Consider the following 23,225-nt stretch of genomic DNA (forward strand, 5'->3'; position numbering starts at 1 on the left):
TAGACACTTAATTCTGTACACTGGGTTGCAATATCCTAATATACTTTTGCAGTATTTGAAATAAGTTTATTTTAAAAGATTTTTCTTAAGACTACTAAAAACTTTTTTTTCCTTCTTAAGTCAAACATAAAATTCAACACTGATATGAGAAAACTTCCTAAGTCAAATATTTTAGTTTAGAGTCAGATCCCACACTGCATAAACTTCTGCATTCAGCTTCGGAAGATTCTACGTGTATGGAGATGAAAGTAATTTATCACAAAAAGCCGTAACTATACAGCATATTAGAATTAACTTTTGCTGATCAAGCCAGGTGTTTTGTTAGAACTGAGGAATGCTTCCAGACAAGCAAGGCACATCTCAGATACGTGACACAAGACTTTGGGGTGTTCCAAGATGGAAATTCAAAATCTTGATGGCTTTCAGTGTCTAGACCACTTTCTTACAGTGTGCATTATAGTTAAAAGCCTGTCTGAGTATAACTCTTTAATAAGACAACAGGGAGTGCTCCCAAACACCGACTTCAAAAGGGAGTCTCAGAAGACTATACTTCCTTAGCTAGCCAAGAGAGGGAAAAAGGCTCTCCAAAGTGCAACTCAGAGACATTCAACATTTTAAAAAATGCAGACTGTTATGTACTTCAAAAACTTTCAGTTAAATTTGGGGGTGCGATGGGGAAGTGAGGGTGAGATGTGAGCAAGTTTAATTAAGGTCACCAAAGCTTATGTTAAAAATAAATCTACATTCAGCATGCATCTTCCTCACCAAAAACTCCAAGCACTCTTCCACAACTATGAATGGAAAGGGATACTCTGGCACGCTCAGAACTAGCAGTGTGGTAGAATCTCACCACTCTTATGATGTCAAATTAATCATCAAGTGCAAAAGATATTCTTGTACATTTAGAGTTACAGAACCACCTGCTTTGATTTCAGTGGAAATTCATCACTGAAATCCATAGCTGAATTAAGAAGTTCCCTTTAAAAGGAAGCTTAATAGCAGACATACACATCCACTAGTTCTCTTACCTTAAAAAAGAATCCACAACACACTTTCTGGTCATCCTCAAATTGTTCTTTATCACTCTCACCTTCGTATTTTTCAACAGACACTTCAGTTTTTTCTGGTGGCTTCAAATCTGATAGGGAAACTTCAATTAAGTTAGCTGTTTTGGGAGCTGGTGTTGGTAAAATCGGTTGGCTTAGCTGATCTTCATTTGGGGTGAGGCAGACAGTTTCTGTGATAGGCTGAGATAATACTTCAGAAACATTAGATTCAATAGGCTTAATCTCCTTTTCCTCCAACTTCTGTTCACACTGTTTCAGCAGTTTTGGTCCTTCTTCTTTTGCTACCTCTTCTATAGGCTTGACTTCCTTCAAAAGATTTCCCCTTAACTGAGGTTCACCTATATGTTCACCATCATCTCCAAAGCAAACAAATGATCTAGTCTGAATAGGAACCTGACTTGGAGAAAATCTCCTCAAACGGGGAAGACTATCCACAGACCGTGGGGCAGTCAAGGTACGATTTAGAGGTGTTATTTTCAGTTCATTTGGCCTAGGAGTCCTTTGCATTTTAATGTGAAAAGAGGCATTCTTCCTGTTGGAAGACTGTGGAGATTGATGTGTAGAGCGAGGAGATTCCTGTGAGAAAGGTGCAACGGGAGATGGAGTTCCCATTTGCCTTGATGAAGACTTAAAATCCCGAATCTGCTTCTGAGGAGAAGGCTGAGGAGGAGAAATAACCCAAGCCTGTTGCTCTCTCATCTGCATCAACATCTCCTGTTGAAGGGACAGACGTTGCATTTCTTGTTGTAGAAAGTGTAGGGAAGAGTTTAGTTTTTCAATAGATTTTGTATATTCTAAGATATCTCCTTCGTTAAAATTTTCTTCTGAGGGGCTTGCTAAATTCCATTGCTTTTCAGCATCCATAGGAGTAGGCGGAGATTTTAACCATTTGCTGTGAGAATTTTCAGGGTTTTCTTTTATTAATTCTGAAGTCTTACTAGTTTGTTCATCTGATTTTTGAGTTTCTTTTTCTTTCAACCGATTACTGTCAGTGAATACCTTCTCATCTTCGGCTCCTGCTGCTTCTTCTCGGAGAGGTGATACTCCATCACCTTTCTTTTTCACAACATTAAGGAATGCTGTTCTTCCCATTTTCTGCCGCTGCTTTGTGAATGCAGCTTCAACTTTCTTCTTCTGTGCTTCAATGGCTCGCCTCTTTTCCTCTAGCTTCATCCTAAGATGTACCATTTCAGAAGCCAGTAACTGTGTAGTGTCTCTTCCTTGAGGAACAGATGCTTCCTCGGGAATGTGAGTCCAAGCAACCACATGAGGGATGTTCAGCTCAGAACCTTCTGGTGTGGTTTTCTGAGAACTGCTTCCACTGCTTCTACTATCTGTGTGATTCAACTTCCTGAATTTCTGCTCCGCAAAGCTAGTCATTTTAACCCCCGAACTTGAAGAAGCACTGCTGCCTGCCTGTGATTTAGTACTCACTGAGCTGGGACAGGGACTTAATTGATCTCTGTGATTGCTAGCTCGTATGTCATAATCCTGGAGAAATTTAGATGGTTCTTCCATGTCAGAGTCCATGCTTACAGTATAATCTCTCAAAGAAGAATCCTCATCCATTGTCTCTGGAATATCTTCTGAAGGGACATGTATTCCAGTATCTACTTCTGTATTGTCAGTCACAGGACTTAGAGCACCTTTTGTGTCTGTAATTATATCAGGGGTAGACTGATTTGGTTTAATGTTTGAATTCAAGATGCTTATTTCCTGATTGTGAAGAAAGAACCCATTTGTAATTTGATCTGGTTGGATAACTCTGGGAGATTTTTCAGTGTCATGAATTATCTGCAAAGCCTCTTCAATGCTTGGTGTCTCAATCTGATTGCCAAAATCATCCAGAACGGCCCTGTTTTGCAGAGCTCCATTTGGAAATCTGTAGTGGCTGCTCTCATTGGCATTTTTTTGATTTGTGTTAAGAGACTGACTGGCCTTTGTGTCTTTATGAGCGATCATGTCCTTTTCCTCTTCAATATCTTGATTTTCCCCTTCTCCGTTTACTGGTTTGAAGGACAGATTTTTTCTAATATGCTTCGGCATGCGGTTGATGTTTAGTGTAAGGCCTTCATTGCTCACAGATCTAGTAATTCCTCTGTTTGGAGTAGATACTGGAATGCTTTTTTCTTTGTCAAAAGAAATGTCAAATGAAACTCCATGTAATGATGACCTAATAGAGATTAGAATAAAGGATATAACCGAGCAACTCATGATTAATAATAATGAAATATTCACATTCGGTTTTAAAATTATTTTAAGATTGTAGTATCAAAGGCACTGTTGGGTGTAGTGTATTTTGCCTCGCTTCAAATACAATATAATATATGTGTATATATATAAAAAATATACACATATTTATATCTATTTGATAAATAGATATAAATATAATAAATAAAAATGCACAATAAAATAGAATATAACAACATTTTCTTTAGAGATAGCCAATACTTTTTATTACTTTGGAATAAATTCTGGGCACTTTAGGAATATAGGAATTGCCATAGTAGATCAGAAGGAAGGTGTGAAAAGACACACAATTTACACTTACTGAATAACCCATCACTATAACTCTTACCCCTTTAACTTTAGTTTACACCCTATAGATCAAGAGTTTATGACTGATCTGACTAAAAAACAGAACATTCAGCCTGATCGTTCTTACTATCCACAAAATAATACAAATTTAAATACTACTGAGCTCATTAGCCATGTTACTCTTGCCACTTTTAGTTGATTGCAATGAGTAAATGTGAACATATTTAATGCCAACAACTCAATGATCTCAAGTATACTTCATTTCAATGTAAAAAAATAGATGATTTATTTCTGAAGTTTGTTTCCTATTACCGAGTTCCTTATCCACGATACAGTTTTCTCTTTCTTTTTCTACTTTTGCAAGTTACTTACAAGAACTTTTATTACAGGATTCTGAAAATCCAAACTACAATGGAGCATTTATTACTATTTATAATTTTTTAACCAACTCGTATGGTAAGACTACTTACCTTTTTTCTTTGGGCCATGTCCCTACATACCCATCTACATAAGACATTGATGTGGACCTTCTGATGACTCCTACGTGAAATTAAAATAAAACCCAAGGTAACTGCTATGAAAAATGATTTTAACATCACCTTCTGTTGCTTTAATAAATTAGTTTGCTTTGCTACTTAGAACACTGTAGTGGCAAAAAAAGTGGTTTTATATTGAGAATACAAGTAGAACAACTGAGTTGATTTCATCCTGAATATATATCATACCCCTCATCCCTCAGAGAATTTACTATTGAGTAAAATATACTACAAATACTACTAAAATATATTACAAATACTTGTTGTAAGCCATATTCCACATAATCAAAACAGAAGTAAAATTAAAAAAAATACACAATATAAGAGGTACAAACACAAACTTCCCATTTGTACATTTTAAAAACTATAGAACTCATTCATTAGCCTTTCATGTAAAGCTCTCCCACTAATTTCTGCATAAATAACGTTTGAATAAATATAAACAAAATAGCAATTTACTCAGAAGATGACACCTTGTCTCATTGCCTCTTCCACTCATTTGTAAATTGTTACCTGGAACAGATGAATAAGGCTGCTGGGGTGTATGCAGTTGGTGAGATGGTGTGTAAGTTGGACTTTCCAATCTATAAAGCAAGAGACATTAACTTAGAAGTAATACTTCAAAAGCCACATTACAAAAGGGCAACGAGACTTCATGTCCTGGGCCAACACAAAAACAGATTTATTTTTTGTGACAGGGAGGAAAGTGAGGTGTAATTCTCTTCTTGAAATATTAATTTATTAACTAAAAAGAGAACACTTATTACCTTTAACTGGATGTAATGCAGACAGACACAAAAAGTCAAAAAGGTATTTCTTCTACACGAACGGCCACAAAGCAGCCCTAGTTTTGTTAACATACTTGTCTCCTGATTTATTTAATGTAAATGTCATTATTAGAAGGTTCTCACTTTTAGGTTTGATTTTAGCAAAAAACCCAAACATAAACATGAACAAAATGAGGCCATTCCTACTGGCATCAAGGCAGTGACTGCAGCTAATACCACATACTTTTCATGCATCTTTTTCAGTTGCTTAGTCTGAAACTTCTACTTTGTGTCTGGACTGCAATATGCACTAGAAGTGGATAAAGGAGATTTTGTGATAGACATGACTTTAAAATACAAAAAATATATTCACTATTAAAACAGTAATTACAAAGATTTCCTCTATTTCTACGTACAACAGATACTTTTTTTTGGTTCATAGAGAATGTCTGTAATAGACTAGCTGTGTTAATCCACAATAGGATTAACATAATTCAATGTTTCGATCAAGGTGCTTCTTCAGAATCAGAACAAAGACACATGCATAAAGACGCATGCATTTGTATGTAAAACACTTCTAAAGAAGCCAGACTTCAAAAACACGCTGGATTAAATCCTTTCATGTTTTGAATTTTGTTCACTGAGTTGAAGAGCACACTCCCAAACTCCCTTTTTTAATCAGTAATTTAAAAATTTTTTTTTAGTGCTTTTATAGTTTATATACAGTTTGCTGTAGAAATGTTTCTAAATAATATTTGTAGAAAGGATATTCACGTCAATTTATGAAAAATATTGTTGTTTTACAAGCATCTTGCATAATTATATATTAAATTATTCAAAATAGGTTCTCATAAATTCCTGATTTTTTGTGTTAATAACACTACACACTAGCTACATGATGTATGTTTTAAATGGCATTTGAGATTTCTGTGAAAATTTTAAAATCATGTCTATATAAGTTACCTTAAAAGAAACGTATGCTTTCAAAATTTCATCCAGCAGCCTGTGAAAATTTGCTACTACAAAGAAAATCTATACCCTTAATTTTCCCTCAAGAAAAGACTGATTTTTGGCACCATAACTGTGGTTCCATGGCAACCTCAGACATCATAACTGCTTGCTGCCACAGTCCCACTCCCTCCTCTGCGCTGGCTCTGGCTCTCCATCTGATCCTCTGAGTCATTTCAACAAGCTAAGTCAGCAGAAAAACATTCACTTTTTCTGACTGGGTTAGTTTTTTCTACCTTTGTGCACTGAAATGACAATGTCAAACACCCAAGGGGGCAGGAACGTGCAGTCGGGACAAGGAGGAAGGCCAGGACCACAACATCCTGCAGTCAGGTTTGTTCCGCCAAGGAACCTGCACCCTGTGTGTTAGGTTCCCACCATCTGAGAAAACTTCTTAGGCCCCTCCTTTGTCCTACAATGCAGTGAAGGATCATCAAGTTGGACGAAGTTCATGGGTTTATGAGGAAAAATATAGTTCTTCCTATTACTCATGGATTGCTCTCATAATAGTCCAACACAAAACCATATCCATCACTTGCAGAGACACTAAAACAGTGCTGTGATGAGCTAGTCCCATACACAATCCACCACCCATATGGGGTTCACAATGAGTTTTACTCTATCTCGAACATGTTTCAGGAAACATGAGCAATATTACAAAACACGTTGGTGGCAACTTACAGACTTGATAGTTAAATCTGGAATGGTAATGGCATTAAGAAATGTAAGGGCTTTTCTAAGTGTTTATGAATTGAATTCAGATGCTTATCGTAAAATTTCCAATCACTTCTCTTCAGTTTAGAGGCCAAGACCATCTGCACAGACAAAGTGTACACATTTAGAGAAAAGGTAGATTTATTTGGCTGAAAAAGATACTATGTTACTGACAGAAAGTGATACATGCATGGTTAATGGCTTCAGCTGTGGGGATTTTTTTACAGAGTGAAGGCTACAGATAGACTTCTCCTGTGTTATTGTCCAGTATTCTTCTACTAACTTTCTTTACATTTAAAGAATATCTTCTCCACAGTGATCACTACAGCACAACAATAACTATGGCACAGAACTCTGTGTTTCTTTAGTTTAATTTAAGCGTAACTAACATATGATTTACTATCTTCATAGAACTTCTAAAAGATGTGTCACTGAAGATTTGTTCATGAAGGGCTCTAAAAGGGGGACATCAGATTGGAAGCCACATACAAATAGTGATTTTTACTGCAAACCTTGCTTTGTTCTGTAGGATAGTCATAGTTACAAGCCCTTTGTTGGGCTGCTTGCAGTGGCTTTGCAAGGTGCAATTGGCCTTGGGAACCCCTGCTACAAAAGATACATTCAAAACTACTGTTTCTTGTTCTCCTGGCTTATATGCTCCGTTTACACTAAAATAACTTCACTGTCTACAAGGGAAACACTTCAGATACACACAGGAAAAAGAGATTCGGAATCATAGCATTTAATGATAGTAAGAAATATTACTCTCTGATTAAAGTCAGCATAGATTCCTAAATACAAAAAAAAACCCCAACCAAACAAAAAAACCCAAACCCCAAAACCAACCAAACACCTCCTGCCGAAAGCGCCACTCAAAACCAACAGTAAAAGCTGAAGAGGATTAGCTGGGTTGGCAACCAACAATTTGCTGAATATCTAGTAAAAATGCTAATTTTATCCTTCTCCTCTGTGTCAGTTCAGACACAATCAATAAACCTTTGCCCCCAAATTATAAATATAATGCAATGCTACTCCTCGTCCACTATGTTCAGATCAGATCACTGCATGGCTTTTTTCACGTTGTCAAAAGAAAGATTAAAAAGACCTAATGTGCAATTTCTGTCTCTTATCAAATGCATGATCAGCTAGAGAACACAAGGGAAACAGGATGTTTTTATACTGCTTCCAAATCTGTAACAGTAATACTAAAAATAATGTTTCACATATATTTCCAAAAATACAAATAGTGCAAAACATATTTAATAAAGCAGTTAGCTTTCCACTCTTGATGCTCACAAGAGTTGGGAAGTTCATCACAGCACAAGTATTTATTTTTACCTATTTGACCTTCATGGTACTTAAGTAACATAATCAGACCAAACTAAAGCCATCACTCAGTGGTTTTCTTGCTGTTATCTTAGTTTACTTTCTTTACCATTTTTGGAAAATTTCCTGTGAATTCCGGAAAGATAGCTCTTTCAGAGCAGACTTGGTCAGCAGCCCCACATGAAACTGAACAGGACAAGGAGGCCATGTGACACTTCTCTGCTGAATGGTAGGGGTTGTTTTGGAAACTGGTAAGACAACAGTGCGCTATCCCAAGTGGCAAACATGAACTGTACAAACATGAACATGCTGCCTGCCACACAATGGGGCAGTGGGGGAAATAGCTGAACTATGGGATCTTCCACAAAATTCTACAGATTGTATTTGGTAACTCAATCCTTAAGCATTGCAAAAAGGCAACAAAACTAAATAAAAAACTGTCTTTGACTTTGAACAGAAAGGAGAAGATTGTGAAACAGTACTAGTGATTCTCTGACATTACCTGTCTACGAAGTCAGAACCAGATGGGCCATCCATGTAATTTCTCCTGTTAGCATTCAAGCTGTGAGCAGAAGCTGTATCTTTTGCAGGTTCAGCTGCCAGGAAGAACAGAGCTCAAGTTATTATAGTTTACCATTCAGTTAAAATCCATAGTAGAAAAGCTGTCTGAAATAATCTGAAGTAATGTTTTCCAGAGATTTAAGGAATTTTCATTGGTTCCATTATTTAGATTAAAACCCAATTACTTCCTTTCAGCTTTACCTCCTCCAAAGTTCCCATATTGGCAGTAGTTAAGGGAATGGAGAATGACAAAAATAACTAGAAAAGGCAAGGGAAGAAATAATAAATTTAAAAAAAAAAAAAAGAGCTACAAAATTAAAAGCAAGCAATATTTTCTGGAGAAATTCTTCTGATAAAATTTTTTTTCCCCAAACCCTTAGACTGACTTTTCAGCTAGAAAATAGTATTTTGGTCACATCCTAAATTAGTTAGCAATACTTAAAAGATTTAAATCAGATTTGTATGTGCTCTAAAGCATATAAATGAGAAAAAAGGTGTAAAAGCCACATAATTAAAATCTCTTCCTAGCACTTGGAGAGACAATTACAGCACTACTGTATGAATGTTTAAGTTACCATGATTCTATACTCATTTACAGATCTCAAGAGCTAGCCACGAGGTAGATTTTTAAATTTGAGAATTTACTAATCAAAGATTGTGCCTTCACACCCAGGTACAAAATGCAATTTTACAATTAATTATCTGTCCACTTTCCCCAGATTTATGTTCCTTTCTGTTGGTATCTTCTCCTCAGCAATACAAGCTCTTCAGGCTAAATTCTGTTCTTGGGTCTTTATTATGTTTGTACTCCCTGTATGGGCATAAATGGCTTGTTTAGGTCAGGAAAATTTGCAAGTGATTATACCGCAACAATTTAAATGAGTTTTTGGTAATAGGCAACAAAATCTAGTTATGATTTATGAGATGAGATGAAGATTAACACGAGGAAAGAGTACTTTGCTCCTTCTTTAAGGGGGTTGTACACCACTGAATCCTGTTAACTAAAATCTTCACTGTATTTGTGAACACAATGGCAATCTGTACACATTAAAAACATGCATATTAAAACTGACCCTTAATATAACTACCTTGGGGATGCACAACAACACGAGGTTGTACATATGATGGCTTCACCACTTCAAACCACCAGAACAATTCTGCCATGAACACCATGTAGTTGCTCTAAAAAAAAAAAAAAAGATAAATTTATGTTAAAACGCAAACCTGCAAATAAATAGATTAAGGAGCATTCGGGATATGTCTCTGCATTTCATCCAGTTTACATTCTCTTCTCAACTGATTTCTTAGAAAATGACATCAGTAAGACCGATCTGTAGCACCAACTATCTAATACACATAACTTGACCAGACTGTAACCCTTTGGGTTGAAATGTTTCATAATGAGCTCATAATGCTCAGGCCTGATGTCCTGCAGGCAGGGCAGAGAGGTACAGGATGGGTGGAAAAAGATGCCTGTCAAACAGATTAGCCATTTCCATAAAAGAGAGTAGTGAAAAGCTCATTGTTTTGCAAGGCTAGGCAATAAAATCTTCAGAGCTTTTTAACATGAAAAACTCTAGTAGCCATTAAGTTTTAGCATAGGAATTTTGAATCTGATTTAGGCTTTTGTGTCAAGCACGTGCTTTTTGCCATATTTGTGAAGATCTACCCAAATTTACAAGTCTTTAATGCAAAACAAAAACCAGCAGCAGCGTTTGTTCAGTGCACGTTAGAACAAGGTTTTAGCTCCAAAGATTTATGTGCACTTAATATATTGTTGATATATCTCTCTGCTGTATTTTCCCATCACACAGCGACGAAACACAGAAGCGTGGGAGCCATCATATTTAACACAAGGGGAAAAACAGGTGAAAAGGAAGAAACAACTGGTGACATGAACTGCAACAAAAAAAAATCAACAGAGAGGAAAATCAGCCAGAAGCAGTAGCAGCAATTTCTGCTGCAAAAGTATATAATAAGGAGTGCAAAAAGACCAGAAGGTTTGTTTGACTGTGGAGGCCAAAGAGTTCAGAGGCCAAATGATCCCGGTCCTAAGCCGCTACGTCCAAATGGTTCAGTGCTACTTCATATCTAGAAATATCAACTGAATTAGATCAACGAGCATCCAGGCCTGAGCTCACTCAACCAGGTGCACAGACTTGTGTCACCAGTCTTACGAAGCCTGAAAATGTAAATAATGCAAACCTCTACTTATGCATTAAATTGGGAAACCGTAATTAAACAACTTTTTAAAACTGTTTGTTTAAAAAAGTCTTTCTGCAATAAAACCCAATAACGTCTAGCTAACAATACTTACAAAAGCAAGTGTCCTTAGTCACTTTTTTCATGTCATTAACACCGAATAATTTAAAAGATCCAGATTATTTTCTCCGCTTTATGCTATTTTCATTTCATTTCACACAGCTTAAATGAGAAACAAACTTATTGGTTTAATTTTTACAAATAACAACATCAAGAGCACTTGCAACATATAAACTAATGTTGAAACCCAGAAATATATTTCCATGTGACCTTTTTTAAAAACAAACCTTTCTTAATATTTGGTCCTATAAAACTTTCTGTACTTGAGAAAATTAGCATTTTTACACTAAACTATCAGATGCTATCTCTCTATTTTTCTTTGAGAATGAAATTAAGTGAAAATAGTGTCTCAGGGAAAGTGGGAATTTATTTAATTATTTGCTTCAGAGAAGAATTTCAAGGAAAGCAATGTCTCTTCTGAGTTTTGTGGCAACACAAAGAAATCAGAGCTGATTTAGAAAAAAAGCAAATGATTACCTAATTTTGCTTTTTTTTTTCCTTTTAAACAAACATAGGGAAAAATCTGCTTATAAAGGATGTTAGTTAAGTCCATAATGTTACATGGTATGGGACAGAATTCTTAAGCCTATTCACAATAAAACCCACGGCTTGCCCCGGTCTTCTTGTTTAACCCCAGCCGACAACTAAGCACCACGCAGCCACTCACTCACTCCCCCTCCACCCAGTGGGATGGGGGAGAGAATTGGAAGAGTAAAAGTGAGAACACTTATGGGTTGAGATAAGAAGAGTTTAATAATTGAAATAAAATAATAATAACAATAATTTGTAATAAACAGGAAATAAGAAGAAGAGAGAGAGATAAAACTCAGGAAAAACAAGTGATGCAACCGCTTACCACCCACCAATCAACGCCCAGCCAGCCCCTGGGCAGCAATCGCTGCACCCCGGCCAACTCCCCCCAGTCTATATACTGAGCATGACGTCACATGGTATGGAATACCCCTTTGGCCAGCTTCTGTCCTGGCTGTGCCCCCTCCCAGCTTCTTGTGCACCTCCTCGCTGACAGAGACTAGTGTAAACTACTTGGCAACAACTAAAACATCAGTGTGGTATCAGCATTACTCTCATGCTAAATCCAAAACACAGCACTATACCAGCCACTAGGAAGAAAACTAACTCTATCCCAGCCGAAACCAGGACACTTCTCTACTTGCTTTGGCTTCTGCCATTGCCAAACTGTTGTGGTAAACAGGATACAGTGCCAGGTGGACCTTTGGTTTGATCAAGGGCAGGTGTTATTTTGTTTTTTAGAATGGTTTGGCTTCTACATTTTCTATATGACTGAAGATGATCTTCAGTATAAACTTTGCTTTAATATTATTAATATTAATATTATTAATATTAATAGAGCAATTTTTATACACATGAAACATTCTGATTAGTAGAGCATGGGTCATTTTTCTAATTTCCAGCCCTTTGTTAGCAATAAGGCCTTCCTTCGTCTCCACGAAAACCTTCCTGCAGATTAAGAATTGCATTTGGGCTCCTGAAATAAATGCATATAGTCTTTAAAAATTAGTTTAAACTTACAATTTACTCACTTAATTTCACAGAACTCTGTAGGAAAGAGACCTACATGTCAACATATATGTTATGTCTTTTCTGAAGGATTTTAGAAGAATGAGGGGTATTAAATATCAGCTAACAAATTGCAGGGTTGTAAGAGTACAGCAATTATTTAGCTGACAGTTCTTTAACAAAAATAAGACAAATTCTGAGAAAGTAAAACCAGTGGTACGTGGTTTCTATTTTAACTTTGTCCAATGAAAAAATTGTCTGGCTGATTCAGGCATATATGGCTGCAGAATCTGTAGGTCTTCTGTTGTCAATTCACCAGTTAGAGGAGGAAAATCTAACCTGAAAGATGAAGCTTTTTGTGATCCAGTAGGAAAGAGAAGGAAACTGCTTTGTATTCTGTGACAGACCCATTAACTTTCCACTGCATAGCTACATAAATAGGCAAGACTGCTCACATTCAGATTGCTCACATTCACTGTTTAACTGTGTATTTGAGCACACCTGGTGTATGCCCGCAGAAGATGTACTCAAATTAAAAATTGTATCCAGACTATGTAAGACTTCCATTTAAGACTTCTTTTGACAGCTTCATTATGTTTCCAGTCCCTCAAATGTCAAATTCCATTGTTGCATTAATTTTGTTGCCTTAAAAATGCATACCTCGAATCTTGGAGTCTGAGCAAACGTTTGACAAAAATTCTAAACAAAATGCCATTTTATTTCAGAAACAAACCACAGGCATTAGGTGTAAGAACATCTTTTTAAAATAAACAAAAATTTACAACACAGATGTTTAATAATAAATGAAATAACCGCAATTCTGTATCAGTAAATTTGAAAATATAATTTTAAATATCTATTTGACACTTTTGATTCAGATTTATTTTTCCTGAATATTTCTAATGTTCTAATACTCCAGCAAAGGGATACTCTTAGACTGAAAGCTGCTCATACACTTTAGTGTATGGTGAAGGGATCAGCCAGATGTTGCCATAGTTATTACATACAAGCTATAAACAGGCTAGGAAAAACCCCATCTCTGCTTATTCAGCACAACAGAATTGAATGAGGAAAACTTCACAGCAAAATCTTTTCCATTCAAAGAAAATGTTAAGCACAGCATTTTGATATCACACATTGATTTCATTAGGAAGCAATATATATAAAGAAAAAAAATCAGATGTACTTCTCAGACAAAATATGATTTTTAATACTACAATTTCTAAATATTACAATTGCTACAATTTTTCTCTTAATATTTTCCCCTCCCCTTTCCTCCCCTCAAACTTTTACATTTTTAACTTGAATTTTTTCTACTACAAAAAATGAATTACAAGATGTTTTATTCATAGCTTTGTCCCCATCTGAAATAATAATGTATTTAAATACTCCAATTTCTTATGTTTATGTTGAAACGCTGCATTTAATAGTGTGACTATTTTATGAAGGACTCTCATATTCCTTCTGAGAATATCTTCTATACAGTCCTAAGCTACTGGAAGACAGCTTGTTTTTACAAAATCACCAAAGCAGTATTTACTGAAGTAAAAATGAAGCGGTTGACTGCACAGCCTGCTTAGAATTGAGGCTACTTTAGATGTTTGATGGTGAAACATCATGATGGAAACTGCATTTTCTCACAAGTTATTTTTAGTCAGAAAGGGATGTTAATAATAATGATCAAAGGGGAAGACTGATGATGAGTAACTTAATTTTATGGAAAAACTAACTGTGGGTCTGTAGTAATCCCGCTACCCAGGGCTAGAAAGAATGTAGGTATTATTTCCACAGATTTTGCCTTGATTAAGCCTACAAAAGTTCTAATAGCTTGTCACAGGATTATCACATGCATTTATACACAAAAATATTCAGAAGCATAACAGTATTTTAATAATACTAAAAAATAACTAAGCTCTGAGCAGTTCAGACTGGCTCAAAATCACTGAACAGCAGATGGCAGACTTGCAGCTTCATAGGTGCTTTTATTTGCTAAAGATTCTGATTTAATTTTTTTGATTTCATATTTGCAGACTGTTCATTAGTTTATGTAGTCAGCTGTACTAATGGTTACATTTTATCTATTGCATCTTCTGGGACTGTACAATAAAAATCCTTCTGTTTAACAGATTTTGGAAGATCACCTTTTGGGAAAAAAAAATACTCCCATATTCTGAGCATACACTCTAAAGTCATTACTTGCTTCTGTATCAAAGGGAGATATAAGCTAGCTTGTTTTTAAAATTTTATACAAAAAAGATAAATTATTTTCTTTAGTATCTTTATTCCCCTTCCACAATTTTAAAATAATGATTAATTTTTAAATCAAATTAGCTAACAGAAATAGTACATCCAATCTTGCCACTTAAAATAAGTTACATCCTTCCAATATTTATAGATTTTAGATCTGCATATTTATAGAACAGTAACTACAAGGTCATACATACAAGTGATAGAAATAATTTGTGATCAGGCTTGAATCCACTAAAATTGAATGCAAAAGCAGCCATAGACGCTTTTAGGAATCTTCTTAAAATGAACATAAAAATACACTGTAAAATTTATATCACGATGCACATTAAAATCTCGGTTCAGTAGGCCAGGAAAAGTGAGTTACCTCAAATGCAAATCCATAGTTTATACATTATAAAAGTGCCAACATACATGCATCAAGAGTGTGGAAAATTGGAGTGTTTCAAACTCTCTGGAGAAGGCCAAATTACAGTTCTGTGTATGATCCATGCACTACCAGTTTGTCATATCTCCTGCCACGGGTTAATAAATGCCACAACAATTCAAGCTGAAAATTCCAGTATGTCTTATTTCAGAACAGAACAAGGAAGTGGGAAAACTCGCTGATTAACATCAGTGAAAGCAAACAATGCTGCTTCCCTTTAAATAATGAGTCAGGAACATTTGGTCCCTCTCAGGAGAGAAATCTTCTCTTAAAGAACTGTTCCCTGGTTGAATCTTCCTTTTCATTCCTGATCCTGAATCCTTTTAAACCAGCCAGACGGGAATCAAATCCCTGGACTGACTCCCACCATACATACCTAACTGTCTCACCAAACACAGCCAGCTGCTCTCCCAGGTCCTTAAGGAATCCATATGCATGCTTACAGGGACTTCAACTGCAAATTCAGGCTTGGGTTAGCAGCCTAATTGGCAGCAGTTTTTTTCACTGAGATTGGAGGGAAAGCTGTACAACATGTACTAACATCGTGTAGCCCTTAATTTCTAGGATTTATCTATGTGACTTATATCAACACTATTTTTCACATCTCAGAGGACACGGTGCTGCTTACAGCTTCTGCTTATGTTGTTTGCAAAGTCACCATCAACATTACATCAGAAAGTGCAAGTATTCAAACTGCTCAAGCGCAACAAATATTTTTAGTATAAATCAATCCTTTAGATATTATATTCTCCTGTTCAATTCAGCGGGGGGAGGGAGGGAAATAAAAAATGAAGTTCTGGAACCAGCCTCTCCATCTGGCCTACTGGGCCTTTGACAGTGCAAATGTTTGGTCTGTCTGCTCTGGTTAGTAACTAAGTGCAAAAATAAAGCACCTATTCCATGTGCTTAGTTGTGATTCTGCACAGTTTAGAATCTGGCCCACATTTAGGTCAGAGGAACGCCCTTCGCAGACAAGAGACAGCAATCATCTCTCAGATTTGCTTTATTTCACATTCAAAAAGCTTTCATTGTGAATAAACGTGCATCATGCATGAGTTTGGGTGAACAGACTCTACAGTTATCAGAAAAAAGCCACCAAAGAGAGGAAGCATCCATGCTGAGGGGCAGCACATAAAAGTCTTCCAAGAACCGAGGGGCTGCAGAGACTTGTGGCCCTGTTGAATCCCTAAAGAACCCACACCCTGGGAACAGATCTGTACAAGGACATCAGCACGTGCTAGTGTCAACAACAGGCTGTATAACCCTAACCGTGCCCACAAGGGCAGTAGCAGACAAAGAGTACACGACTATATGTATATACACACCTAAAGAGACACGTGAACCCCCTGAGAGACCTTCTGGACACCTTCCCAAAAGCCACTGGTGGGCCAGTATGACCCCCCACTTCTGGGAGGCCACTGGGTTGGCCTCCAATCCAGTAAAAATGTGAGTGTGTGTGTGAACGGTGTGAGCAAATGAACGCATTGTGTGAATAGTTATCTCTTATTAATAATGGATTCATTTATTAATAATAACAGTTGAATTAATAAAACGTGTTCTAATATTGGTTGTGGTCTGTGTCTCACCCTGATTCAATCATAGAATCATAGAATCCTTAAGGTTGGAAAAGACCTCTAAGATCATCAAGTCCAACCGTCAACCCAACACCACCATGCCCATTACACCATGTCCCGAAGCGCCTCATCTACACGTCTTTTAAATACTTCCAGGGATGGTGACTCCACCACTTCCCTGGGCAGCCTGTTCCAAGGCCTGACCATTCTTTCAGTAAAGAAATTTCTCTTAATGTCCAATCTAAACCTCCCTTGGCACAACTTGAGGCCATCTCCTCTTGTCCTATCGCTAGTTACTTGGGAGAAGAGACCAACACCCACCTCGCTACAACCTCCTTCCAGGTGGTTGTAGAGCGCGATGAGGTCTCCCCTCAGCCTCCTCTTCTCCAGGCTAAACAACCCCAGTTCCCTCAGCCGCTCCTCATAAGGCTTGTGCTCCAGGCCCTTCACCAGCTTCGTTGCCCTTCTCTGGACACGCTCCAGCACCTCCATGTCCTTCTTGTAGTGAGGGGCCCAAAACTGAACACAGTATTCGAGGTGCGGCCTCACCAGTGCCGAGTACAGGGGCATGATCACCTCCCTGCTCCTGCTGGCCACACTATTTCTGATACAGGCCAGGATGCCATTGGCCTTCTTGGCCACCTGGGCACACTGCCGGCTCATGTTCAGCCGGCTGTCAACCAGCACCCCCAGGTCTTTTTCCTCTGGGCAGCTTCCCAGCCACTCTTCCCCAAGCCTGTAGCGTTGCCTGGGGTTGTTGTGGCCGAAGTGCAGGACCCGGCACTTGGCCTTGTTGAACCTCATACAGTTGGCCTCGGCCCATCCATCTAGCCTGTCCAGGTCCCTCTGCAGAGCCTTCCTACCTTTGAGCAGATCAACACTCCTGCCCAACTTGGTGTTGTCTGCAAACTTACTGAGGGAGCACTCGATCCCCTCGTCCAGATCACTGATAAAGATATTGAACAAGACTGGCCCCAAAACTGAGCCCTGGGGAACACCGCTCGTGACCGGCCACCAACTGGATTTAACTCCGTTGACCACAACTCTCTGAGCCCGGCCATCCAGCCAGTTTTTTACCCAGCGAAGAGTGCACCTGTCTAGGCCGTGAGCCGCCAGCTTCTCTAGGAGAATGCTGTGGGAGACAGTGTCAAAGGCTTTACTGAAGTCCAGGTAGACCACATCCACAGCCTTTCCCTCATGCACTAGGCGGGTCACCTGGTCATAGAAGGAGATCAGGTTGGTCAAGCAGGACCTGCCTTCCATGAACCCATGCTGGCTGGGCCTGATCCCCTGGTTGTCCCCAGACATGGCACGTGAGTGCCCTCAAAACGAACCGCTCCATCATCCTCTATCAATGAAAAGGGAATGTACAACAATATGTGTAGATCAAGTAAGTAGCACAAGTTTAGGATCCCTATTTAAAAAAAAAAATCCACACATTTTTGAAGGCTCAGATAAAGGAACACTTACAAAAGACAATAATTAACTACGTGTCAATGGATTCAATGCCAAGTTCCTATGGGAGCTCTCAAATAACGGCAAACATCAAGCGATTCAAGCTGTCTGTCACTACCCTCTTTGACAGTTAACCTCATAAATGACTGTCGTGATTTAACCCCAGCCGGCCACTGAGCACCACACAGCCGCTTGCTCACCCTCCCCGCCCTGGTGGCATGGGGGGAGAATCAGAAGAGCAAAAGTAAGAAAACTCGTGGGTTGAAATAAGACCAGTTTAATAATTGAAATAAAATATAATAATAATAATAATAATGATGAATTGTAATGAAAAGTAAAACAATGAGGGGGAGAAAGAGAGAGAGGAACAAAACCCAGGAAAAAACAAGTGATGCAACTACTCATCACCCGCCAATCAAGGCCCAGCCAGTCCCTGTGCAGCGATCACTGTCCCCCCGGCCAACTCCCCCCAGTTTATATACTGAGCATGACGTCATATGGTATGGAATACCCCTTTGGCCAGTTTGGGTCAGCTGTCTTGGCTGTGCCCCCTCCCAGCTTCTTGTGCACCTTCTCGCTGGCAGAGTACAGGAAGCTGAGAAGTCCTTGATTTAGTGTAAGCACTACTTGGCAACAACTAAAACATCAGTGTGTTATCAACATTACTCTCATGCTAAATCCAAAACACAGCACTATACCAGCTGCTAGGAAGAAAATTAACTCTATCCCAGCCAAAACCAGGACAACCTAGAACCATTGTTCTTAGGTCTGAACCCTATGGTCCTACTAAACTAAACTGGCAGAGAATGATCTAAAATATGAAGAATACAACCAAATATAAAGAAGGATGTGGTTTTCCTCTTTTAGAAATACTTTCAACATATTTCTCACATGACAAATGGAACATGCGAGATGCATTTTTTTCTTCCTATTCAGGGACCATACATTCCCTTACAACATTCTTTCAGGAATTATACATCCCATAAGACCTTTATTCAAGCCACAAATGCTACATACTGACTATTACATTGCAGTGCTAATCAACTGTTGGGCCAAAGCAATAAAGAAGTCTTTACTGTTCTGCAGGGTGGTTCACGCTTCCTGTGATGGCACTTCATGCAAGTTCTTCTACTTCTACAAACTTGTTCTTTGGATAGGCAGAACATGTGTGTGTCAAGACACAATAAAACAGCTCTTTCAATTCTATGTAATTTCCCAGATACAGGTGAAGAACAAGATACTAAAAAAAAAAATCCTGTCTCAGGATAAAACTGCTTACAGGAGAAGGGAAGAGGGAGGATCAGGGCAAAAAAGCAATCTGCACAACTAAAGAGCAATCCAAGATTTTCTATTCTTTCCTCTTGTTAAATATGCAGGGAGGATTCAGAAAATACTGTGATTATTTTTAGGTAATCTCCCTCTACTTGTGTTTGCCTGTCTCAAAGGAAAACAACCAGGAACCAGTATGGTCCCTTGGTGGTGCCTCAAGCATCCATGGAATGTATTCAAATATTTTTTTCTTTAACATCAGTAGCCCTGCCTTAGTAAACGTCTTATAAAGAACTTCACAAATGTATTTTTCTTAAAGGAAGAGAAATGGGCAAGTGAAGAGCAACAAAACTTATTTTCTGCTTCATTTGACTGTGACACATTAAAGCTGTCTAGAAATCCAGACAAAGCTTACTTCTCCTCTGTGTTAAAACAGAACTAAGCCAACAGTTTCATCTGCTGCAAAATCTGAGAGCCTATATTAAAGATTCTGGATGCTTGTTAAGTGAAGGTTTAAATTAATCTGACTTTGCTTCTGTGCATTTTGATGGGAAAGCCAAAAGCGGGCACAAACACCTTGGTCAAGTCCCACCACTAAATTTCTGTATCATATACTATCTACAACCTACCTTCATTTAACATAACAGGACAGTGCACTGTGCCCAATAAAGAATGCAAGGTATGCATTTTGTGCTTGATCATTTCAAAAGAGAGGCTCTGCTCCCTTCCTTCTCAAGGACTAGCATGAAGTCAGCATACCTAGTGTAATTTCTAGGACCACACAATGCACAGCATTGTCATTCCAAAAACTCAGCTATAATTTTTTTCTTGAGGCTTTTTCCAGTAACGTATCAGCCGTTTGGTTCTTTTTATTCTTTCTGCCACCACTATCAATGTAACAGACTTTTAACCAAAAGCATAGTGCCACCTACTGTGCAGTGTGAGTCACCCCGAAAACAAATAGAAATTTTTGCTGATTAACACAGATGCCTGAAACAAAGACACACGCTTCTACAAATCCTAAAACTTGATACTATATAAATTTTGTAGACTGAGATAAAGGTGACTTCTACTAACCAGTTTAATTCAATGTGTAATATTTAAAATATCCATTTACAATACAAGTTTTTTCCAAGTGACAATAAAATTCTTCAGAGAATATGTACATTTATTAAAACTCACTCTAATCAGATGCACTGGAAACCTAAGAAAGAGCTCCTTTAACTGTGAATTTATTTTGAAAGCAAATTAATTCTTAACATTGGAAAAACAGAGTTTATAGCACTAGCCAAAGTTTCCGTGCCAAGTTTTAGAAGAAAAACTTGGCAGCCTTTCTTTGTAGCATTTACATCTAAATAAGTATCCACACCACAGCAACTTGTAAAAACATGATCACAAAAGGGCTTTCTCAGTTCTAGAAATACTCCAAATCTTCGAAAGAACGCTAAATCCCCTCTAAAAACAGTGTTCAGAAACTGCAAAATTATTGAGTCTGTAGCATTTTAAAAGTATAAAGTCTGCTGCATTGGGATATTGACAAAATATTTAATATAGTTACTTTTTTAAAATTGAAGCTTCATAGTGCATACTGGCTTGAGAAATAATTCAAACCATTACTATAAAAGATGGTTAATCATTAATTGTCACAAATGAAACCGAAGAATAATGAATTCCATTTATTCCATGTACCCGTAAGCAGAGAGAAACAATCAAAATGCAGTGAAGGAGTCCTACTCAACATCACTGAATATGATTGTAGGACCATATGTTCGGAAACTACAGATGAGAGATTGCAATGCAGCAGACTTTTTACAAGTATGTAGGTAGATTACTGTATCTGAAATTTAAAAACACCAAAAGCTGATCGAAAGCAGTCACTGTGCAACTTTGCTTACACAAAATAAAACAGCAACAGCTAAGTAGTCTAGACTTAAGTCCAACTGCCCTTACTCACCCTGGCAGCTCATTACTTATTTGAAAAGGATTGGGTTCAACCCTATAGGAGACAACAAAGCTGTATTCAAGCTCTGGCCTCTGTGACTCAGCTTGCGAGATTGCTATAAAGATCATAAAAGCAATGAAATGACACAGATATTTAGATACCAATTACATCCAATCTGCAATGGATATGCTGGCTCCATAAAAACAATATTTCATTCCCTAAAGGCAGGCCAACAAGAATCTTAAGCAAACTAAGAGTGTTTTATATAGAAGAAAGTCTTAGAGAAACACAAGAATGAAAAATTAAAGTTACAATTAGGCAAGAAATAATTTGATTACCCCTTGTCTTTCCACACAGGCTTAAAAAAATGATAGAATAAGCAAAACTTTTTTTTTCTCTTTGTAAAAGAGCAAAATCTTAGAATGACTGAAAACGCTTAATTGCTTTTTCAAACAACTGTGTTGGAATTGTGCTCCTGCTTGTGTTCTGGGCATAAAACCATTAGATTTTTCAATGAAATTAACTCAGAAGTTTACACTTTTACACAAGTGAAAAAGCTTTAAGGTTAAAAACTGTAAAATTATTGTGTACACAGAAATGAAAAGAAGGGTGAGTAATAATTCCATAAACAACTCTTCAATATTTTGTCCTTTTGTTAAAACCTTAATAAATTTAAACTAATGCAGATCACTATTATATTTTAACAGAAATATCACGGATTACATGCTTTAACTAACAATTAATTAATAAGAAAGAAGATAAAGTGTGAAATAGTTTTGCACAAAATCAAAGTTTTTATGAATACTTTCACAAGTGCTTTTTTAAAAATACTTTGAAATTACTAGAACAACATAACTGCCAAAAGAAGGTGGTTTTACGTACTGCTGAAATTTGTACGTTGCATGCTATACTGCAAGAGATGCAACATGCTTTTTCATATAGCGGCAGACCAAAAAAGACTAAATATATCATTAGCAAAACAGTCCCGTGGACGTGCTTGCATTTTTATTTAATTTTTTTTTTTTACCTTTATCGAAGAAGCAGCATAGAGCATATCCTCAAGACTGAAATGGCAACACTGGTTAAGGTATTCCTGACAAAATTCTTGAATCAATTGTAGGTTATACAGGCTGTCCGCCAAAGACATTGTCTCTTTCAAACAAATATCTAAAAAGGAAGAATAGAAGCAAAGATTAGATACAGTTACAGATTTGCAAAAAAGTGCTTTTTGCTTTGCTGGATTCTGGAGCATTTTCTGGATAAATTCAGACTTGATTTATTTTTTGTCCCCCAGAAGGCTTTTATTTTTCTATTTCAGAAACTTAGGAAATGATGACTTTACATTTTATCTTTGCAGTTTTATATCTTTAGACATTTTTCTAAACATGAATTTTGTTTTTTCACTATTGATAAGTTTATTTTTTTCTGCTTTGCCTTTTGTGAAAATGGAAGTTATGCTCTAACTCCTGCTATTTCCATATAATGAAAAACCATATTTAATCACTAATATACATTTTTTCCCATTAGATTTTCTATATATCAATGGCAGTAGAAAATGTATGCTTTTTCACAAAGTTCTCCATACATACTAGTCCTTTGTCTTTGCATAGGGACCTGAGTGTACATTTTAATGCTATTAACCCTGAATCTTCCCAAAAAACCAGCATCAGTTTAGTCTTATGTATTTTTTTTGTGGCTTTAGATGTTTGATATGAAATTTCACAAGGATCTGAAGCCTCTGATATATGAATTATCACTCTTTGTTTGAAAGTGCTATTTAAAACAAAGAAGTGGTAGCAGTGAACAGACTAGTGTAGTTCTACAGTATTCTCCAAAAACTATTTATGCCCAGCTAACCTCCTGTTCTCTTTTTATGATTGCTTCTTGGAAAATTAAGTAGCAATAACAACTTCCTAGAAAAAAGACAGTCCTT

The 23,225-nt window shown here is 37.2% G+C and overlaps 1 protein-coding gene across 5 annotated transcripts in view; it reads right to left on the reverse strand.

Moving 5' to 3' along the window:
* The window catches only part of CAMSAP2 (calmodulin regulated spectrin associated protein family member 2), a 95,531-nt gene that overhangs the window by 10,823 nt on the left and 61,483 nt on the right, over positions 1 to 23,225 (reverse strand). For all 5 annotated transcript variants that reach the window (XM_075156519.1, XM_075156518.1, XM_075156520.1 and 2 more), the window contains 6 exons: positions 22,320 to 22,459; positions 9,606 to 9,699; positions 8,459 to 8,552; positions 4,655 to 4,725; positions 4,076 to 4,145; positions 1,029 to 3,240 (listed from right to left, as the gene is read on the reverse strand). In XM_075156519.1, the coding sequence (XP_075012620.1) occupies positions 1,029 to 3,240; positions 4,076 to 4,145; positions 4,655 to 4,725; positions 8,459 to 8,552; positions 9,606 to 9,699; positions 22,320 to 22,459 (2,681 nt within the window). The remainder of the gene's footprint in view (positions 1 to 1,028; positions 3,241 to 4,075; positions 4,146 to 4,654; positions 4,726 to 8,458; positions 8,553 to 9,605; positions 9,700 to 22,319; positions 22,460 to 23,225) is intronic.

This window comes from Calonectris borealis, chromosome 8 (genome assembly GCF_964195595.1).
Source record: "Calonectris borealis chromosome 8, bCalBor7.hap1.2, whole genome shotgun sequence".
NCBI lineage: Eukaryota > Metazoa > Chordata > Aves > Procellariiformes > Procellariidae > Calonectris > Calonectris borealis.